Genomic DNA, 19,810 nt, shown 5'->3' with positions numbered 1-19,810 from the left:
ACGTGTTGTAAACCCACCATTTAAAAGTGTACAATTAGTGGTTGGTCTTTTAGTGTATTGTGAGTTGTACAACCATTACCACTGTCTAATTTTAGAACATTTTAATCACCCACCAAAGAAGCCCCATAGCCCCTGAGTGTCGCTCCTCATCCTCTTCCTTCTATAATTTATTCTTTTGTCAAATTCTTTCTTACCAGCTGCAGCTGCTAGCAGCAGCTTCTTTTGCAACTCTGGTATTATTTCTGGTAAGTTCAGAAAAGAGAATAACCTTTATGTTTCCAAAGTAATCTAATAATCAATTTTTTAGTGACCAGATTATCCGATCTGACTATCTACAAAGATTTGAAAGCTTGGGATAAATCAAAGTTTGAAAGATCCCAAACATGAGGTATAGGCAATAAAGAAGCTTCACCCAAGTTTTGCTGCTAAAGACCATTCCTCCAAGAAGGTTTGTTCTATAATTTTATCCTTTTTTCTGTATTTTATACACTACTATCATACCACCAGAATTAAATTTCTAAAAATATACCCATAATAAAGATAGTATCTTACCACACCATGTTTGTCAAAAAATACAGAAATTATTTGCAGAATGTTTCACTGCCAAAAAGAAGGATTCACAGCAATGGTCCCCAGGGGCACAGATTGTATGGATGAGTTCAATAAAAAACCGACTGGTATCCAACATAAAGCCTTCCTCTTTTTCATTTGGTCCAAAATATCCAAATTCTCCTTTTCTACACATAAGATTGTAATACCCTCATCATTTCATTAAAAACAACAAGCATCTAATGTACTTTTTTTCTGTATATATACTTGGAAGGAAAAGCATCAAAGGGTTAAGTATAATTACCAGTGATTACCTCTGGGTAAAGAGATTCTATATGTTATTTACTTACCAGTTTTCTATACAGTTTGAATTTTTAATAATAAGCAATTACTGATTTATAACAAAAAAAATCAGTAAACATTATTTCCATATCTGGTGGGAATGAGGAAACATACAACAAATTATGCAAGAGCTGCTTACCTGTCATTGCCCCGTAGCATTTTGGGATCAAAATACCTATAGTCATCAGTTTCCTATTTAAGAAAATAGAGAACTTTACCACAACTATGGAATTTCTCTTTAGAAAGTTCAAGTTTTGCTTAGAGTATTTTAAGATTACTTGATGAATCTACTAATGAATATTAAGCTGGTAGAATAAACAGCCATCATCAACACTTACTGTGCATTAAACATCATTCTAAGTGTCTCAGATGAAATTACATAATCCCGTGTCATCTCTGAGGTACTTGTTGTTATCCATGTTTTTCAGATGGGAAAACTGGGATACAGAGAGGTTATCTAACTTTCCTAAGTCTTATGACAAGTGTGGAAACTCCAGATCTGAACCTGGGCAGTCTAGTTTCAATGCCCCGGCACTTAACCACTATGCATGCTGCTTCTCAAGTGTATACCTGTTTTTATGTAGAAAACAAACTATGGTTATAACCGGGGTGGGGGGAGGGGGCGCAGATAAATTAGTAGTTTAGGATTAACATATACACACTACTATATATAAATTAACCAATAAGAAACTATTGTATAGCACAGGGAACTATACTTAATAATTGAGAAAAATAAATATACCTATAAGCCTATTATAAGCTAATGCACTTAAGTATTTTTGCTTTTAGAATTTTATTACATTATTATATGTCCATGATTTTATTGATTGTGCAGAATACCTAATACAGGTTCAAATCTTTTATAATTGAAACCTCTGGAGTTAGATATATTTTGCAACTTTGAATTTAAAAAACTGTAGATAGATAATATCATACATAGCAACTCTATATAATGTAGTATTCCCAGTGGGCAGCACCCCATCATCTAACATGGTAATATTTCTGCAGCTAAACAAATGAATATTAACATAAAGTATGATAAACTATAAAGAACCTCAATATGAGTTAAGGTTAGGTTTTGCCAAATGAATTATACAAAATCTTTTTGGATTTCAGAACTTGTGGATAAGGGGTTGCTGGCCTCCATACTACATAATCGACAAGCTTCTTGATATTAAAGATTTAGAAAGTACTGCTTTACTGCATATAATGTCATTACTTCCTAATCTCTATCTCCTTCTCCCTCCAAAGCACAAACACCCAAAGGAACTTACTCTTTTCTGCGATGTTTTTTGATTCTTTTCTGGATGACCCTACCCAAAGGTGATCAGTGACCAACTCTGCATTATCATTATCTAGTCCTGCACTCAGTGCTGGCCAGTGCTAACAATCGCAGAACTCTCCCTGAACCAAAAGTGAAGTCGCTCAGTTGTGTCCGACTCTTTGTGACCCCATGGACTGTAGCCTACCAGGCTCCTCCGTCCATAGAATTTTCCAGGCAAGAGTACTGGAGTGGGTTGCCATTTCCTTCTCCAGGGGATCTTCCCAACCCAGGCATCATACCCGGGTCTCCTGCATTGTAGGCAGATGCTTTACCATCTGAGCCACCAGGGAAGCCCAAAACCAAATGCAATGCCATAATCCTTCAACACTTTGTTCCAGGAAACCACTACTACCCAGGTGTACAAGGGTAGATGAAACCTATCTAGTATCTTGCCTAACCCCTTTTATTTTATTCAATCAAGACAAATCACAGATCACTTAGTAAATTGAGTGATAACAATGCACCTAGAATTAGGTTACAGCATTTTTAAAGCCTTTGAGATACAATATATTCAAGATTATTAGTCAGGTCTAACTTTGTACACATTGTTAATGTCTTCAATGCCTCCAAATAATTTTTCAGTATGGGAACAAGACGGGGATAAGAGAGAGTGCAGGCATCTGTCCCACCTAACAGATGGGTGAAAAAACGCTTCTAAAGTAGAAAAATTTTACTTTTTCTAATTAATTAAAAAATATCTGCCTGTGGTAATGTGCCTTCAGTTATAAAGTCAAAGTCACTAGAACTGATAAATGAATTTATAGAAGTTGGAGACACATGTGAATAAGACCCATAATAGCCATCCTTATGGCAGAAATATGGATTTGGCATCTAAATTTTTGCATTTATTTATATTTTTAATCTTTATAATCGTTTGGGATAACATCTTCCAGAAACCTACTGCCTATTATAAAGTAGTATTCTCTAAAGACAATCACAAATGCATTAATCATAAATGCATACTTCGCTAAGGCTTTTCAAGAAGCATTCCTTCATATATTCTGTACTCTTCATTTATTCATATACTCTAGGGTACAGTAATAACAAAGTCTATTGTTATTACATTGTCTACTATGTTCTCTGTATTGATTCTAGAAAAATCCACTCCTTTTTAGCTTATCATTATAGACAATTTTCTCTTTCCTTTCATAACTGCAACTGCCCTTTACTGGACTTTTTTTCTGTAACACTGTATCTTTGTTTTCACATGGACAGATTTTAAAATTTGTTTTTGTTATTTTCTTTAATGTTATTATAATCATGTTATAACAAATATGAAATAATGACATATTTATCTGCAGATTCTGTTCTTACTCTGCTTCTCAGCCTGGTATGCTAAGTCTTGATGCCAAGTCTACAGTGACCCAGATCAACCCAAACCAGGGTTCTGATCTATTCCAGACAACCACTCTCTTTCCAGTTGCCACAGTAACATGGTGGGCTGCTTTATGAAACAGATTGTGATGATTTTTACATTCCTTTCTTGAATTATAAACAGCTCAAAAACCCATTTTTTAAGTAAATGCTAACAATATTTACTCATTTATCTCTTCATCAAACAATTTCAATTTACTTTTTAGGCCAAAAGAATTTAGTGCCATCTGAACACATGCTCTTAAATTTTTTACTATGCAATCCTATCCTAATTTAATTTCATAAAATTAAACTGGTCTGGTACTTTTCATATTATACCAACTGATGCTCACTAGTTCTCTTTTACTTATAGAAACTTGCTCCTTAGGATATATATAGGATATGATCTACATTTACTTTGCATGAGAGCCGGCCAGAGTGGATGCAGTAATGGCTAAAAACTGCTGTTTGAGGATGTGGACTCTTTCCTTTCCCTCACGCACTCTGCTGAGATGAAGCCCACAACACACTGAGCTTATCACCTTTGGTACAGGTAGTTTGGTACGCTCAGGAATTTACAAGTACAACGTTATATGCTACTCACAGGGTTTGACTTCATCTCCATCAGATTGTCTAAAATACGAGTAACAGGTAGATTCTGTGGAAGAAATCATTGAGTATTTTGTTAAATATCAGAAGAAATGACACACCAAAATTCTTCTTTAGTAACAAGACAACCTAATCATTCTATAGTTCAGTATGTCTACCTTTCAAACACATTCTAAGATTAAGTATTCTATGAATGGTGTCATACATGTAAATATCTTTGGCACTACTCAAGGTTCCAAATGTAATCTTAAAAAATGTGTAGGTGTATCTAGGTTTAGTACAAATATATATTTGGGCTTTTTACTTTGCTGGATATCTGCTTTTTTAATACTAGGAAGTTTTTAAGAACCCTGCCTCCGTTTTTCATTTCCTTTCGGTATATTTAAGTTTCTTTAAAAACACAGTACATAGTTCACAAAAATATTAATATATGAGATTACATGACCTAACAGCTTTTCATTTCTAATGTATAATCTTCGATTATACATTAGATACTTGTGTATCTATGTATACTTGTGTATCTAATGTATAATCTTTGATTGTATGTATAAAGATACACAAAGAGCACAAAAGATATGAAAGAACACAAAGATACTTGTGCACTTTCATAAAAATGGGGAAATGGATGCATACACAACTTTTAATTTTGTCTCAGGTAGACTTCAAATTTTCAGTGACATACTGCACTGTCTTCTTACAGAACAAATTCCACTTTGAACATGAAATGTATAATACTGGTGCTGACAGAAGATTGCCTCTTGACATGCTTACATGCATTGGGATAAGAAATTGTACTGTTCTATTTCAATCTAACCATTTGAACCATTATTTTGAATATAACACATCGGGTACAAAAAATTTTCTAAGTGACTATTATGCCTATTCAAAGTTCATTTCTACTGGAATGGTTTTCTGCCCACTTTGAACTGATATTTCCTTTGTGAACTGTAGAGAATATTCTGGAAAGAATCATCTTGTATCTTGGAGATTTCATACAACAGAGGCAACCTTAAATCTCATTATTCACATAATAGTAGATAACACATTACTATTTCACAAGTTTTACTTTCTTTAGGTCATAAAACATTTTACTATTACTAAAATGGACTATCACTAAGGAAAACGGTGCTTTGCCCAGACAGAAAATATGCATTTCTTTTTTCTTTTTCTAGATTTGCAAGTAGAAATCTTTTAAGATAATCTTAGGCAAATAAAATTAAAGTTATTTCATTATACTCTAGATATTTTTGTTGGCCAGGAACTCCTTAATATAAACACAAGAACCAAATGTTCAAGCTCACTGAATGTACTTCCTGAATTCTATTTAAAATCTGAAAAAAGGTAGCTCAAAATTGTACCTTTTAAGTTTTGTTTCAAATAAACTTGAGTTTGTTCACTTAAGAATGTGAGTCTAAATCATACCCTTCTCTAAAGAATAACTGGGTACAGATTTAAATCTTAAAAATGCTTTAAGAAAACTAGTTACATATTTATTCTTAGTAACACCAACAAAAGATGAAGTACTCTGTGACAAAACAGGAAGAAATAATAAAAGAATTCTGGAGCAAGGCAACATTATAAATTATAGCATTTTACTAAAATTATATCTATTTCTCTAATTTACATTTAACTCTGAACTGTACTATGCTATTAGGTATATGCAATGGAGAAAAATTCACTAAAGATTTTATATAATTGGTAAAGCCATAAGACTCATATTACTTTTACTGTATTTGCAAAAATAACTGGAAAATTGAATACTTCACTTAGCATAAAAGTAAAAATTAAATTTTACTTTGTATTTAATAGCTCTGGTGTATCTGAAAATAAGCCTACCAGTGAACAGGTCATTAAAAAACACTAGAAAAATTTCTCTCTAGCAGAACAGTTCAAAAGTTTAAGAGCCCAGAGACTATTCTTTATGTTTTTGTTTGGTCTTTACAACCAGGTAACACTGAAAGAGTCATCAACCACTTCCACGTTATACAATATTCACAGATTGTCACATATTAAGGAAAACTTCCAGTGTAGAGAATGATAAAAGAAATACACAGTGTCCTTAAAGGCTTAAGAAAGAACACTTCAGGAAACAACTTCTGAGATCTCTGTCACCAACTACTGCTCTACCTAGCCTAAATGAAGCCTTGAGTTAGTGATTTAAAGAATCAATCTTATATTGATAATAATTTATATACAAGATAATTACTGTTGTTTAGTCATTGACTCATGTTCAACTCTTTGGCAATCCCATGGACTGTAGCCCATCAGGTTCCCCATCCTTAAAATTCTAATTGAAATAACTGAACTGTGGCAGCTAACAGACAGAAAACAGCATAACAAAACCATATAATTTTCTTCACTCAGCAGATGGTCTGTTCACTCATCTTAAAGACACAAAACAATTGTGTACCTCAATAAAAGGCATACAAATGAGATTTACTCATATGAAAGCCCATTATTTAAAAAATTCCCAAGCATGTTTTTAAATCAGTCAATCCAGAAGGAAATCAAACCTGAATATTCACTGGAAGGACTGATGCTGAAGCTGCAATTCTCTGGGCACCTGATGCAAAAAGCCAACTCATAGGAAAAGACCCTGATGCTGGGAAAGATTGAGGACAGGAAGAGAAGGGAGAGACAGGGGATGAGATGGTTGGATGGCATCACCGACTCCATGGACATGAGTTTGGGTAAACTCTGGGAGTTTGTGATGGACAAGGAAGCCTGGAGTGCTGCACTCTATGGGGTCGCAAAGAGTCGGACATGACTGAGCGACTGAACAACAAGTGTGTTTTTCATTGTTTTTGGAAACTGCTTCAGAAATAGAGTGAAAAATGTTATTATCTAGGTTCAGTTCAGTTGTGTCTGACTCTTTGTGACCCCATGGACTCAAGCACACCAGGCCTCGCTGTCCATCACTAACTCCTGGAGCTTGCTCAAACTCATGTCCATCGAGTCAGTGATGCCATCCAATCTTATCCTCTGTCGTCCTTCTCTCTTCCCCACCTTCAATCTTTCCCAGCATCAGGGTCTTTTCCAGTGAGTCAGTTCTTTGCATCAGGTGGCCAAAGTATTGGAATTTCAGCTTCAGCATCAGTCATTCCACTGAATATTCAGGACTGATTTCCTTTAGTCCAATGAATATTCAGGACTAATTATCTAGGTTACTAACTAAATTTTTATTAGTAGAAAGCACACCTGAATATCCTAAATTAAGGATTACTATGTTCAAATTTCAAATATATGAACATTAGAGAAGAAAATACAGTGAAAAATTAATTTCTAAAAATCCTAAATGCTTTTATGATCATAGTCATATTTTGTGATTTCAGTCACTGGAAAAGTTTAAAATTCTAAGTCAGAAGGGATCTACACAGTAAATCCAACATCCCCATCTTACAGATGCTGCTGCTGCTGCTGCTGCTGGTGCTGCTAAGTCGCTTCAGTCATGTCCAACTCTGTGCGACCCCATATACGGCAGCCCACCAGGCTCCCCTGTCCCTGGGATTCTCCAGGCAAGAACACTGGAGTGGGTTGCCATTTCCTTCTCCAATGCATGAAAGTGAAAAGTGAAAGGGAAGTTGCTCAGTCGTGTCCAACTCTTAGCGACCCCATGGACTGCAGCCTACCAGGTTCTTCTGTCCATGGGATTTTCCAGGCAAGAGTACTGGAGTGGGGTTCTTACAGATGAATAAAGAATAAAATGGCACCCCACTCCAGTACTCTTGCCTGGAAAATCCCATGGATGGAGGAGCCTGGTAGGCTGCAGTCCATGGGGTCGCTAAGAGTCGGACACGACTGAGCGACTTCACTTTCACTTTTCACTTCCATGCATTGGAGAAGGCAATGGCAACCCACTCCAGTGTTCTTGCCTGGAGAATCCCAGGGATGGGGAAGCCTGGTGGGCTGCCGTCTATGGAGTCACACAGAGTCGGACACGACTGAAGTGACTTAGTATAGCATAGCAAAGAATAAAATATATAAAGTAGTATATTTTTTCCAAGCCACAGACATTAATAGCAATAAAATAAAGAAACAAGATTACATGGACTGAATAAAACACATCCAATCTTCCATCATTCAGTTTCAACAATTATTAACTTATGACAAACTCTTGTTTTATTGGTATTCTCACCCACTCCCCAGTTCCTAGGCTGTTTTAAAACAAGCCCCCAGTATAAAATCATTTTGGCAATAATCTGTCTTCTGAAAAACCTGTCTGCAGGTCAAGAGCAATAGTGAGAACCAGATATGGAACAGTGGATTTATTCAGAATTGGGAAAGGAGTTCAACGAAGCTGTACACTGTCACCCTGCTTGTTTAACTTACACAGAGTACATCATGTGAAATGCTGAGCTGGATGAATCACAAGCTGGATTCAAGACTGCCAGGAGAAACATCAACAACCTCAGATATGCAGATGATACCACTCTAAAGGCGGAAAATGAAGAGGAACTAAAGAGTCTCTTGATGAAAGTGAAAGTGGAAAGTGAAAAAGCTGGCTTGAAACTCAACATTCAAAAACTTAAGATCATGGCATCTTGTCCCGTCACTTCATGGCAAACAGAAGGGGAAAAGTGGAAACAGTGACAGGTTTTCTTTTCTCGGGCACCAATATTACTGTGGACAGAGACTGCAGCCATGAAATTAAAAGATGCTTGGTTCCTTGGAAGGAAAGCTATGACAAACCTAGACGGTGTATTAAAAAGCACAGACAACCCTTTGCTGACAAAGATACATATAGTCAAAGCTATGGTTTTTCCATTAGTCATGTATGGATGTGAGAGTTGGACCATATAGATGGCTGAGCACCAAAGAACTGATGCTTCTGTGGTGAACTGTGGTGTTGGGGGAAGACTCTTGAGAGTCCCTTGGACTGCAAGGAGATCAAACCAGTCAATCCTAAAGGAAATCAGCCATGAATATGCATTGGAAGGATGGGTGCTGAAGCTGCAATACTTGGGCCACCTGATGCAAACAGCCAGCTAATTGGAAAAGACCCTGATGCTGGGAAAGATTGAAGGCAGAAGAATAGGACGACAGAGAATGATATGGTTGGATGGTATACTGACTCAGTGGACAGGAGTTTGAGCAAGTTTTGGGAGGTGGTGATGGATAGGGAAGCCTGGAGTGCTGCAGTCCATGGGGTCACAAAGAGTAAGACATGTCTGAGCGACTGAACAACAACAACACTATACTATTCACCATTATATTCTTGTACAATTGTCTAGTCAAGGCTATGGTTTTTCCAGTGGTCATGTATGGATGTGAGAGTCGGATTATAAAGAAAGCTGAGTCCTGAAGAATTGATGCTTTTGAACTGTGGTGTTGGAGAAGACTCTTGAGAGTCCCTTGGACTGCAAGGAGATCCAACCAGTCCATTCTAAAGGAGATCAGTCCTGAATGTTCATTGGAAGGACTGATGTTGAAGGTGAAATTCCAATACTTTGGCCACCTGATGCGAAGAGCTGACTCATTTGAAAAGACCCTGATGCTGGGAAAGATTGATGGCAGGAGGAGAAGGGGAAGACGGAGGATGAGATGGTTGGATGGCATCACCAACTCAATGGACATGAGTTTGGGTAAACTCCGTGAGTTGGTGATGGACAGGGAAGCCTGGCGTGCTGCAATCCAGGGGGTTGCAAAGAGTCGGACACAACTGAGCGACTGAACTGAACAACTGTCCTCAAATAAATATATTCCAAACCTGCAAAGATCATTCCAGTGGTTTTAGGTGATAGCTGATACTTGTGATGCATAAAACTTATGCTGCCCAAGAAACAAAAAGGTATAAAAAGCTCTTATAAGCGACCTAGAAAACTGGACATGACAAAACATCCTATTATTTCTATCTATATTTTTTATAACTTAAAATGTTTATTCAGATAAAAAAAAAATCCAAACCAGTATTTAGAGATGTGAGGCATAAATTAGAATTTTACAAGCGTGAAACAAAGAATTCATCTCTACAAGTCTTCTTCTTTGATGTCTCTTTTCTCAGTTCCCAACCTGCCCCAGATCTCTTAAAACCTGTAGCAGTTCCTTTAAATTTTAAAACATTAGGACAGTGTAACTTTAAAAATGGCTATGTGTTTAAATATTTCTAGAGCAAGAGACTTTTTAAAAGTACTGAATTTACAGAGATTACACACCAACACATACACACAGGTTGAGGTCTGGGAGGGATGTAGAGAAACAAGCACTGTAAATCACTGCATATTGGTACATCTTTTCTGAACAGCAATTTGGTAATATTTACCAAGGACAATTAGAAATGTTCACCCTTTTGATTCCATAATTCAATTCTAGTAATTTATCATACTGAAATAAGTCAGAGATGAATACTCTCACCTAGAAAAACTAACATTTAAAACCTAGTTATATACCCTTGAGTATCTTGTATTTTGTTAAAACATACTGAATTTACTGTTTTATAATACTTTTATTTTACATTTACAATGAACCGCTATCCCCCAATCAATAACCAATGTCCCCCAAATGAGTGAATATTTCCTTGAATTCTGAAACTAAAAAGTCTTTTGAACATCTATTAAAAAAGAACAACACTGGCCTGGCTCTCTCCTAGCAGTGGTGACAGAAATGTGACGTAGAAACAGGTAACCACCAATCATTTCAAATTTTACTTCTGTAAATGAAAAACTGCCTATATCAAAGCAGTATGTTATATGCAATGTTAAGAACAGGAAGGTTTGAGGTCACAGAGGATCATCTGTTTTTATATTTTGCAAACTTCAAAGAAAACAAATCTTTTGTTAGCACAAGAAAATATTTAAGTGAATCAGTTTAGATACTTCTTACAGGCATCATTCAGGGATGTACATCATGTGACTCTAAGGTAATAAGTTCAAAGAGTAAATATGGGTATTGAAAAGACTGAAGCCTGTAATTTCTCCATGCCATCAGTTATTTGTGAAAGGATTCCTTTGTTTAGGCAATTTTACTACTGGGATTTCCTTCCAACAGCAAGATATGAATTCTCCTCTTCAACTGCACATAGTCGCAGACTCCCCATCATGAATCACTGCCTTGTTGTGGCAAAGGGGCTTGGCATAACTCAGTGAAGCTATGAGCCGTGCCATGCAGGGCCATCCAAAGTAGATGGGTCATAGTGGACAGTTTTGACAAAATGTGATCCACTGGAGAAGGGAATGACAAACCACTCCTGCATGCTACTTGTGAGAACCGGATAAACCATGTAAAAAGACAAAAGTCTATGACACTGAAAGAAGAGGCCCCCAGGTCAGAAGGTTTCCAGTGCGCTACTGAGGAAGAGCAGAGGACAACTACTAATAGCTCCAGAAAGAAGGAAGAGGCTGGGTCATATCATAACAATACTCACTGTGGATGTGTCTGGTGATGAAAGCAAAATCCGATGCTGTAAAGAAGTACTGGATAGGAACCTGGAATGTTAGGTCCATGCATCAAGGTAAATTGGACATGGTCAAGCAGATGATAAGAGTAAACAGCAACATCTTAGGAATCAGTCAACTAAAATGGATGGAAATGGGGGAATTTAATTAGGATAACCGTTGTATCTACTACTGTGGGCAAGAAGCCCTTAGAAGAAATGGAGTAGCCCTCATAATCAACAAGAGAGTCCAAAATGCAGTACTTGGATGCAACCTTAAAAATGACAGAATGATCTCAGTTCATTTCCAAGGCAAACCATTCAAAATCACAGTAATCCAAGTCTATGCCCCAACTACCGATTCCTAAGAGGCTGAAATCAATCATTTCTATGAAGACCTAGAAGACCTCCTAGAACACGCACACAAAAAATGTCCTATTCATCATAAGGGATTGGAATGCACAAGTAGGAAGTCAAGAGATTCCTGGAGTAACAGGCAAGTTTGGCCTTGAAGTACAAAATGAAGCAGTGCAAAGGCTAACAGAATTCTGCCAAGAGAGAACACACTGGTCATAGCAAACACCCTTTTTCAACAACACAAGAGACAACTTTACATATGGACATCACCAAATGGTTAATACCGAAATCAGACTGATTACATTCTTTGTAGCCAAAGATGGAGAAGCTCTATACAGTCAGCAAAAACAAGACTGGGAGCTGACTGTGGCTCAGATCATCACCTCCTTATAGCAAAATTCAGGCTTAAAGAAAGTGGGCAAAACCACTAGGCCAGTCAGGTACAACTTAAATCAAATTCCCTATGAATATGCAGTGGCAGTGACAAAGAGATTCAAGGGATTAGATCTAGTAAAGAGAGCGCCTGAAGAACTATGGACAGAGGTCCATAATATTGCACAGGAGGCAGCGAACAAAATCATCCCCCAAAAAAGAAATACGAGAAGGCGAAGTGGTTGTCTGAGGAGGTTTTACAAATAGCTGAGGAAAGAACAGAAGTGAAAAGCAAGGGAGAAAGGGAAAGGTACACCCAACTACATGCAGCTTCAGAGAATAGCAAGGAGAAACAAGAGAAGGCCTTCTTCAGTGAACACTGAAAAGATACAGAGGATAACAACAGAATGGAGAAGAATAGAGATCTCTTCAAGAAAACTGGAAGTATCAAAGGAACATTCCATCCACAGATGGGCCAAATAAAGGACAGAAATGGTAAAGACCTAACAGAAGCAGAAGAGATCAAGAAGAGATGGAAAGAAGAACTATACAAAAAAAGGTCTTAATAACCCAGATAACCACAACGGTGTAGTCTCTCACTCAGAGCCAAACATCCTGGCGTGTGAAGTCAAGTGGGCCTTAGGAAGCACTGCTGCCAATAAAGCCAGTGCAAGTGACAGAATTCCAGCAGAGCTATTTAAATCCTAAAAGATGATGCCATTAAAGTGCTGTACACATTATGTCAGCAAATTTGGAAAACCCAGCAGTGGCCACAAAACTGGAAAAGGTCAATCCTCATCCCAATTTCCAAGAAGAGCAGCACTGAAGAATGCTCAAACCACTAGACAATTGCCCTCACCTCCCATGCTAGTAAGGTTACGTTCAAATCCCTTCAAGCTAGGCTTCAGCAGTGAAGCCTTCTCAGTGAACTGAGAACATCCAGATGTTCAAGCTGGGTTTAGAAAAATCAGAGGAACTAGAGATCATATAGCAAACATCCACTGGATGACAGAGAAAGCAAGAGAATTCCAGAAATTGACTACACTAAAGCTGTGGACTGTGTGGATCATAACAAACTGTAGAAAACTCTTCAGTTCAGTTGCTCAGTTGTGTCTGACTCTTTGTGACCCCATGGACCGCAGCACGCCAAGCCTCCCTATCCATCACCAACTCCTGGAGCTCACCCAAACTCATGTCCATTGAGCGGTGATGCCATCCAACCATCTCATCCTCTGTCGTCCCCTTCTCCTGCTGCCTTCAATCTTTCCCAGCATCAGGGTCTTTTCAAATGAGTCAGCTCTTCGCATCAGGTAGCCAAAGTATTGGAGTTTCAGCTTCAACATCAGTCCTTCCAATGAACATTCAGGGTTGATCTCCTTTAGGATGGACTGGTTGGATCTCCTTGCAGTCCAAGGGACTCTCAAGAGTCTTCTCCAACACCACAGTTCAAAAGCATCAATTCTTCTGCGCTCAGCTTTCTTTATAGTCCAACTCTCACATCCATACATGACTACTAGAAAAACCATAACCTTGACAAGACGGACCTTTGTTGGCAAAATAATGTCTCTGATTTTTAATATGCTGTCTAGGTTGGTCATAACTTTCCTTCCAAGGAGTAAGCGTATTTTAATTTCATGGCTACAGTCACCATCTGCAGTGATTTTGGAGTCCCCCAAAAATAAAGTCAGCTACTGTTTCCACTGAAAGGGGAATAGCAGACCATCTTACCTGTTTCCTGAGAAATCTGTGTGCAGTTCAAGAAGCAATAGTTACAGCTCTGTATAGAACAACTGACTGGTTCAGGATTGAAAAAGGAGTATGACAAGGCTGTTTATTGTCATCCTGTTTATTTAACTTGTATGCTGAGCACATCATGAGAAATGGCAGGCTGGATGAGTTACAAGCTGGAATCAAGATTGGCAGGAGAAATATCAACAACCTCAGATATGTGCGACTCTAAAGGCAGAAAGTGAAGAGGAACTAAAGAGCCTCTTGATGAGGGTGAAGGAGGAGAGTGGAAAAGCATGTTTAAAACTCAATATTATAAGAGAGCCAATGGGAATTTGCTGTATGACTCAGGGAACTCAAACCCAACGTGGTAACAACCTAGAGGGGTGGAATGGGGCAGGAGGTGGGAGAGATGTTCAAGTGGGAGGGGACATGAGTATACCTATGGCTGGTTCATACTGATGTTTGGTAGAAACCAACACCATACTGCAAAGCAATTATCCTTCAATTAAGAATAAATAAATTAAAAAAAATATTACAAAAACTAAGATCATGGCATCTGGCCCCAAAACTTCACAGCAAACAGAAGGGGAAAAGGTGGAAGTAGTGACAGATTTCCTCTTCTTAGGCTCTAAAATCACTAGGGATGGTGACTGCAGCCATGAAATTAGACTATGATTGCTTTTTGGAAGGCAAGCTATGACAAACCTAGACAGTGTGTTAAAAAGTGGAGACATCACTTTTTTGACAAAGGTCCGTATAGTCAAGGCTATGGTCTTTCTAGTAGTCATGTACGGATGTGAGAGCTGGACAATAAAGAAGGCAGAGCACTGAAGAATTGATCCTTTTGAACTGTGGAGCTGGAAAAGACTCTTTTTTTTAAAATCTAACTTAATTTTATTTTTAAACTTTACATAATTGTATTAGTTTTGCAAAATATCAAAATGAATCCACCACAGGTATTAAGAGTCCCTTTGAAAGCAAGGAGACCAAACCAGTCAATCTTAAAGGAAATCATCCCTGAATACTCTTTGGAAGTGATGGTGAAGCTGAAGCTCCAATACTTCGGCCACCTGATGGAAACAGCTGACTCATTGGAAAAGACCCTGATGCTGGGAAAGGTTGCAGGCAGAAGGAGAAGAGGGTGACAGAGGATGAGATGGTTGGATGGCATCACCTATTCAATGGACATGAACTTGGGCAAACTCCGGGAGACAGTGAGGGGCAGGGAAGCCTGGTGTGCTCAGTCCATGAGGCAGAGTAGGACACAACCTGGCAACTGAACAACAACAAACTCATACAATAGCCAGTGTGTCTGACAAAAGTCAGACAGAATCTTAGAAACTAGTGGTCCCTCCTCTGTCTCACATATAAAATCATTCTGTCCATAGTTGATGATAAGCAGAGTGGCATGACTAGATTCTCTCCTAGACAAGACTATACTCTTTTTTGAGGCTCTTCAAACTCTTTTTCAACTGGGCCTTGACTTTTGGACTTCTGTGTCCATCTCTGCATTATCCACTTTTAGAAAGAAATCTGCTAAGTCAGTTTACAGATAGAACCCACATCTCCTCGGTATCTCCCCATCCTTGACATCTTTTCAGTTTCCTCACCTTTTACCACCTCTCAGGAGATGTCCAATTTCATTAGCCTGCCTTCATCAAGAATCCCGTTAGGCTGGTTTAGCCAGAATCTTCCTTTAGCCCTGATGTTTTCTCTTAGTAATTTTCCATCCACCGATACCTATACCCTGCTACTGAGCTCTAATTTCCCACTTTTCCCTGATGTATTTGGAGTTAAGCCCAATCTCTCTCCCAGACTTCAAAACCCCACTGCAGTGGTGCCAACGTTGGCCTTTCACAATGGTCCTCCTGAATAAAGTCTGCCTTACTGTACTTTAACAACTGTCGTGAGTAACTTCTTTTTTTTAACAAGTGCTAGGTTCAACTGTAAGTACAGTATGTTGGGCACTAATGTGTCCAACCTGTTTTTATGCCTTTTCACCTTTAGCAGTCCGAGAGAATAAAGATAAACTGACCCCCAGAAGTACTGAGAACCAGTTAGAAAGTGGATTAAGTATTCAGTAGTGGCCTATTACCAGAAGAGACACAGAGGGGAAGGACTGAAAATAATTCCGAAGAGGGATAATTAAGCTAAAAAGTGTTCCCAAGTACTTAGAAAGCAATGCAATCTGGAATGTCTCTGAAGGAAAGTTAGGAAGTAATCAGCCTTTTAATTTAATCTTAAGAAATTAAGATTTTTCACTGTTCTTCATTAACACTACAGGTTTTTACAATACAATGTTATTTACTTATTCAAACAAAAATTGAATACTTTTCCACACTGCTATGGAAAATTCAAAGATGGGGAAAAAAAATTTCTTGCTGTCAAGAAGTAAAACAATACATGTTGGGGCTTCCCTGGTGGTCCAGTGGTTAGGAATCTGCCGGCCAATGCAGGGGACATGGGTTCGCTCCCCTGGTTCGGAACTGAGCTCCCACATGCTCTGGGGCAACTCATAAGCCTGTGTGCCTCAACTACTGAAGTCCACATGCCTCAGAGCCCACGCTGGACAAGAGAAGCCGCCTCAGTGGGAAGCCCGTGTACTGCAACTAGAGAAAGTCCGCATGTAGCAATGAAGACCCAGCACAGCCAAAAACAAATTAAAAAAGCAAAACAAAAACCAATATATGTCAACTGTATCTCAATAAAAGTGGGAAAAAAAGAAAATATAAACAACATCAATACAAAATATCACAGGTAAATATAGTAAGAAAGATAAAAAGTGTGGAAGAAGTTCAGAGAAACAAAGATCTAGTTTATTCTGAAAACAAGTAAACAATATTCAGATCTGAATAACTGATATTCTATTTCTTTTCTTAATTGGCCTTTACAATCCTTCTCACTACAAACTGAAGTATCTATGTGTAAAATACTATGTCTCAGATTTGCCTTAAAATATCCCTAAAAACAAATAAAAAAATGTAAGTGGGAAAGATGAAACAAGAATGGCACCATGTTGAGTATTGAAGCTTGGTGAAGGGTTCAGGAGAGCTTGACATACTAATGTGTATTTGAAAATTCCGTAACAAAAAGTTAAAAACAAGTTCAGTTTGAAAAGAAGCCAAAGCAATTAATGATCCCTCTGAAGCAGAAATATCTATATATTAGAAAAACAGAAAAACAACAGAAATACAAACACCATTAAAAGTCTTATGTTTAAAACTATTATTCCAAAATGAAATGTGAAATCAAGCTATAGTTGCATTATTCCCAAACACAAGTTCTATTTAAAATACTTGTAATTTACACAGGCTTTTAGACTATTAATATTCTAATATATGTTAAAACTTAAATGATATGCATTTATGTAACAGTTCATTATTTTAAGATTAAGTTCATGTTTTTCAATTAACTTATTTTCACAAACCTGATGAAGGAAATCAAAATGTCATTAATGTAAGAAGAGCAAATTTTTTAAAAAAGCATAAAATTATAGAGTTCTGAATTATATATGTAAAATACTCTCATATTCTTGAACATACCAGTAAAGGACCCCTTGATTTCATTTTATTCCTAATTTTGTGCTTGAATACATCTAGAAGCTGCTCTAGCTAAGCAACCAACCTGTTAACATTTATATTCAAAAGTTACCAGTGTGTTTTCTAACAGCTGTACTTACTTGCTGTTTCAATACCAGGTTCTTCACTCCTTCCATCACAAATTGTGATCCGGTATTCATGACTCGTGATAAGAGACTAGGTGCAAAAGAAGAGCACTGCACTAAGTACAAGTTCTCTGTCTGATTAACTACAGGTAAAATGCTTGTCTGATTACACAACACACGCTGATGAAGCTCACTGTGCCTACCACCTTTGCTTTCATTGAACAGAAGTGACCTGAGAACGTCTAACTTCCATGGATATCACTGCCACAAATTTATTTAACAATAAAACAGTAAAAAAACATTCTGACCAGTCGATAAGATGTAAAACTAGAGTGCTGTCCTCAAAATGAACATTTTAATTGCTAAGCCTTAGCTACATATCAATATTTAGGTAAATTATTAGCTAAAGAGAGTTCTTTGAATTTCCTGTCTTAATGTTAAAACAATGTATTAAAGATAGTAATCCAGAATATTAAAAAAAGTATATACATGTATAACTGAATCACTTTGCTGTACAGCAAAAATTAACACAACATTGTAAATCAACTATATTCAATTTAACAAAGACAGTAATTAAGACGACTCACTTTAGGAGTTCAGAACACACTGACATACTGAAAACACGTATGTCTGGGAGTCTCTGAACAGGTCGGAAGCTACAACCTTCTCTGTATCACAGCTGCTAGACCTAGTCCTGCACTGTTTGCTCTTCTGTCCCGCACACAAAATCTATCACATAAAAATGTGATAGCACAAAATGCCCGACGAATTTTACTTCAACTCAGTAAGAATGTCCAGTGTCTGTATTTTACCAACAAAAATAACACAAATGACTTATCATATTGGTTTTATATTTGTGGTTCAAAAAGTATTTTATGTGGAATCAAAGGGTATTTTGTGGGACAGAATGGAAATCTTGCATTTTGATATTAGAAGGCTAGGGAAGGCCTTCAATCATCCAAGATTTTCTTATAACACATTTTATTAAAATCCTCAACTACAAAGTCCATAAGAAATCTAATAGGCTTTTAAGATTCAGTAAGGTTTTAGGACAGAAAACTGGAAAGCCTATTTTATTAAATACATGGAAGTAGTTTTCCAAATATATTTTCATTTTCCCTATCCTGTCCTCTTCCCCTCTGAAATGAGGAGATGGGCAGGATGGAAATCATTTCTTTAACAGAAACAAGAAAACGTAATCTCTGTTGGACTGACTAGTTCTGAGGTGATTCCCAGGTACCAGGTAACTCAGGGAGTAAGAGTGGTAACCCGCACAGCACTGTCTGAAGGTGAGGCCAGCTGGATTCATTTTGCCAAGTGCTTACATGTTCCTGCCTTAGGCCAAGTGCTTTGGTTTTCTGGAAATTGTTTCATTAAAATCGGCAGCTCAGAGTGGGGCCAGGGTAAACCTGTTTTCCTCCAGTTTCATGTTTCTGTTCTAAGCTTCAAAAAATAAGCTAGGAATTTGAAGCTAGTATGGTAATGAAAAGAGCAGTTAGAATCACTTTGTTCAGCTCCTTTGAAAATCACACATACTGTACAGGATTTTTTGGGAGTCAGAAGTCACACCCAGCCCTGAGTACTTCCTCTCTATCATTTAGCACTATGCCTAGTTCCATCTAAAAGCTAGGTCTTGAATGTCTGTATTATCAACAACACTGATAGAAATTCATGTATCTTCTGAAAACGAAAAACATAATGTCTTAACAAGGAAGCATACGAAGCCCTACCATGTAAAATACATTAATTTACATTTTAAAATTAGAATTTAACCTACCTAAGGAAGCCAAAAAGCATGCTGACATTTGCTCTATATCACAATGAAAACTTTCTGCACATGAAATGTCACACAGTTTTCAAGGCATAAAAGTCCAGTTATGGCTGGAGTACTAGACTTCTTCAATCAGAATTATTAAAAATACGTACCCCATTGGCTTAGTGGTGGTGTTGCCATAGCTGGTGGGAGCTGAAGCCATCTTGGCAAAAGCCCTATGAAATAAGAAAGTTATATTTAAAAGTTAATTAGCTGAGCTAACATTTAGTATCACAGCACTGAAACATTTACTAACTAGGCATTTAAAAATTTACTAACTAATCATAAGATTTACTATGCAGTTTCTGAAAAGAAATAATTTTTCAA

At 37.5% G+C, this 19,810-nt stretch overlaps 1 protein-coding gene across 2 annotated transcripts in view; it reads right to left on the bottom strand.

Annotated features, from left to right (window-relative positions):
• The window catches only part of SCFD1 (sec1 family domain containing 1), a 113,087-nt gene that overhangs the window by 13,501 nt on the left and 79,776 nt on the right, over window positions 1–19,810 (bottom strand). For both annotated transcript variants that reach the window (XM_019983565.2, XM_070775421.1), the window contains 4 exons: window positions 19,597–19,659; window positions 17,686–17,761; window positions 4,173–4,226; window positions 1,031–1,083 (listed from right to left, as the gene is read on the bottom strand). In XM_019983565.2, coding sequence (XP_019839124.1) covers window positions 1,031–1,083; window positions 4,173–4,226; window positions 17,686–17,761; window positions 19,597–19,659 — 246 coding nt within the window. The remainder of the gene's footprint in view (window positions 1–1,030; window positions 1,084–4,172; window positions 4,227–17,685; window positions 17,762–19,596; window positions 19,660–19,810) is intronic.

The sequence above is a fragment of the Bos indicus genome, chromosome 21 (genome assembly GCF_029378745.1).
Source record: "Bos indicus isolate NIAB-ARS_2022 breed Sahiwal x Tharparkar chromosome 21, NIAB-ARS_B.indTharparkar_mat_pri_1.0, whole genome shotgun sequence".
In the NCBI taxonomy this organism is placed as follows: Eukaryota; Metazoa; Chordata; class Mammalia; order Artiodactyla; family Bovidae; genus Bos; species Bos indicus.
This window is presented reverse-complemented; position numbering and strand designations above follow the sequence as displayed.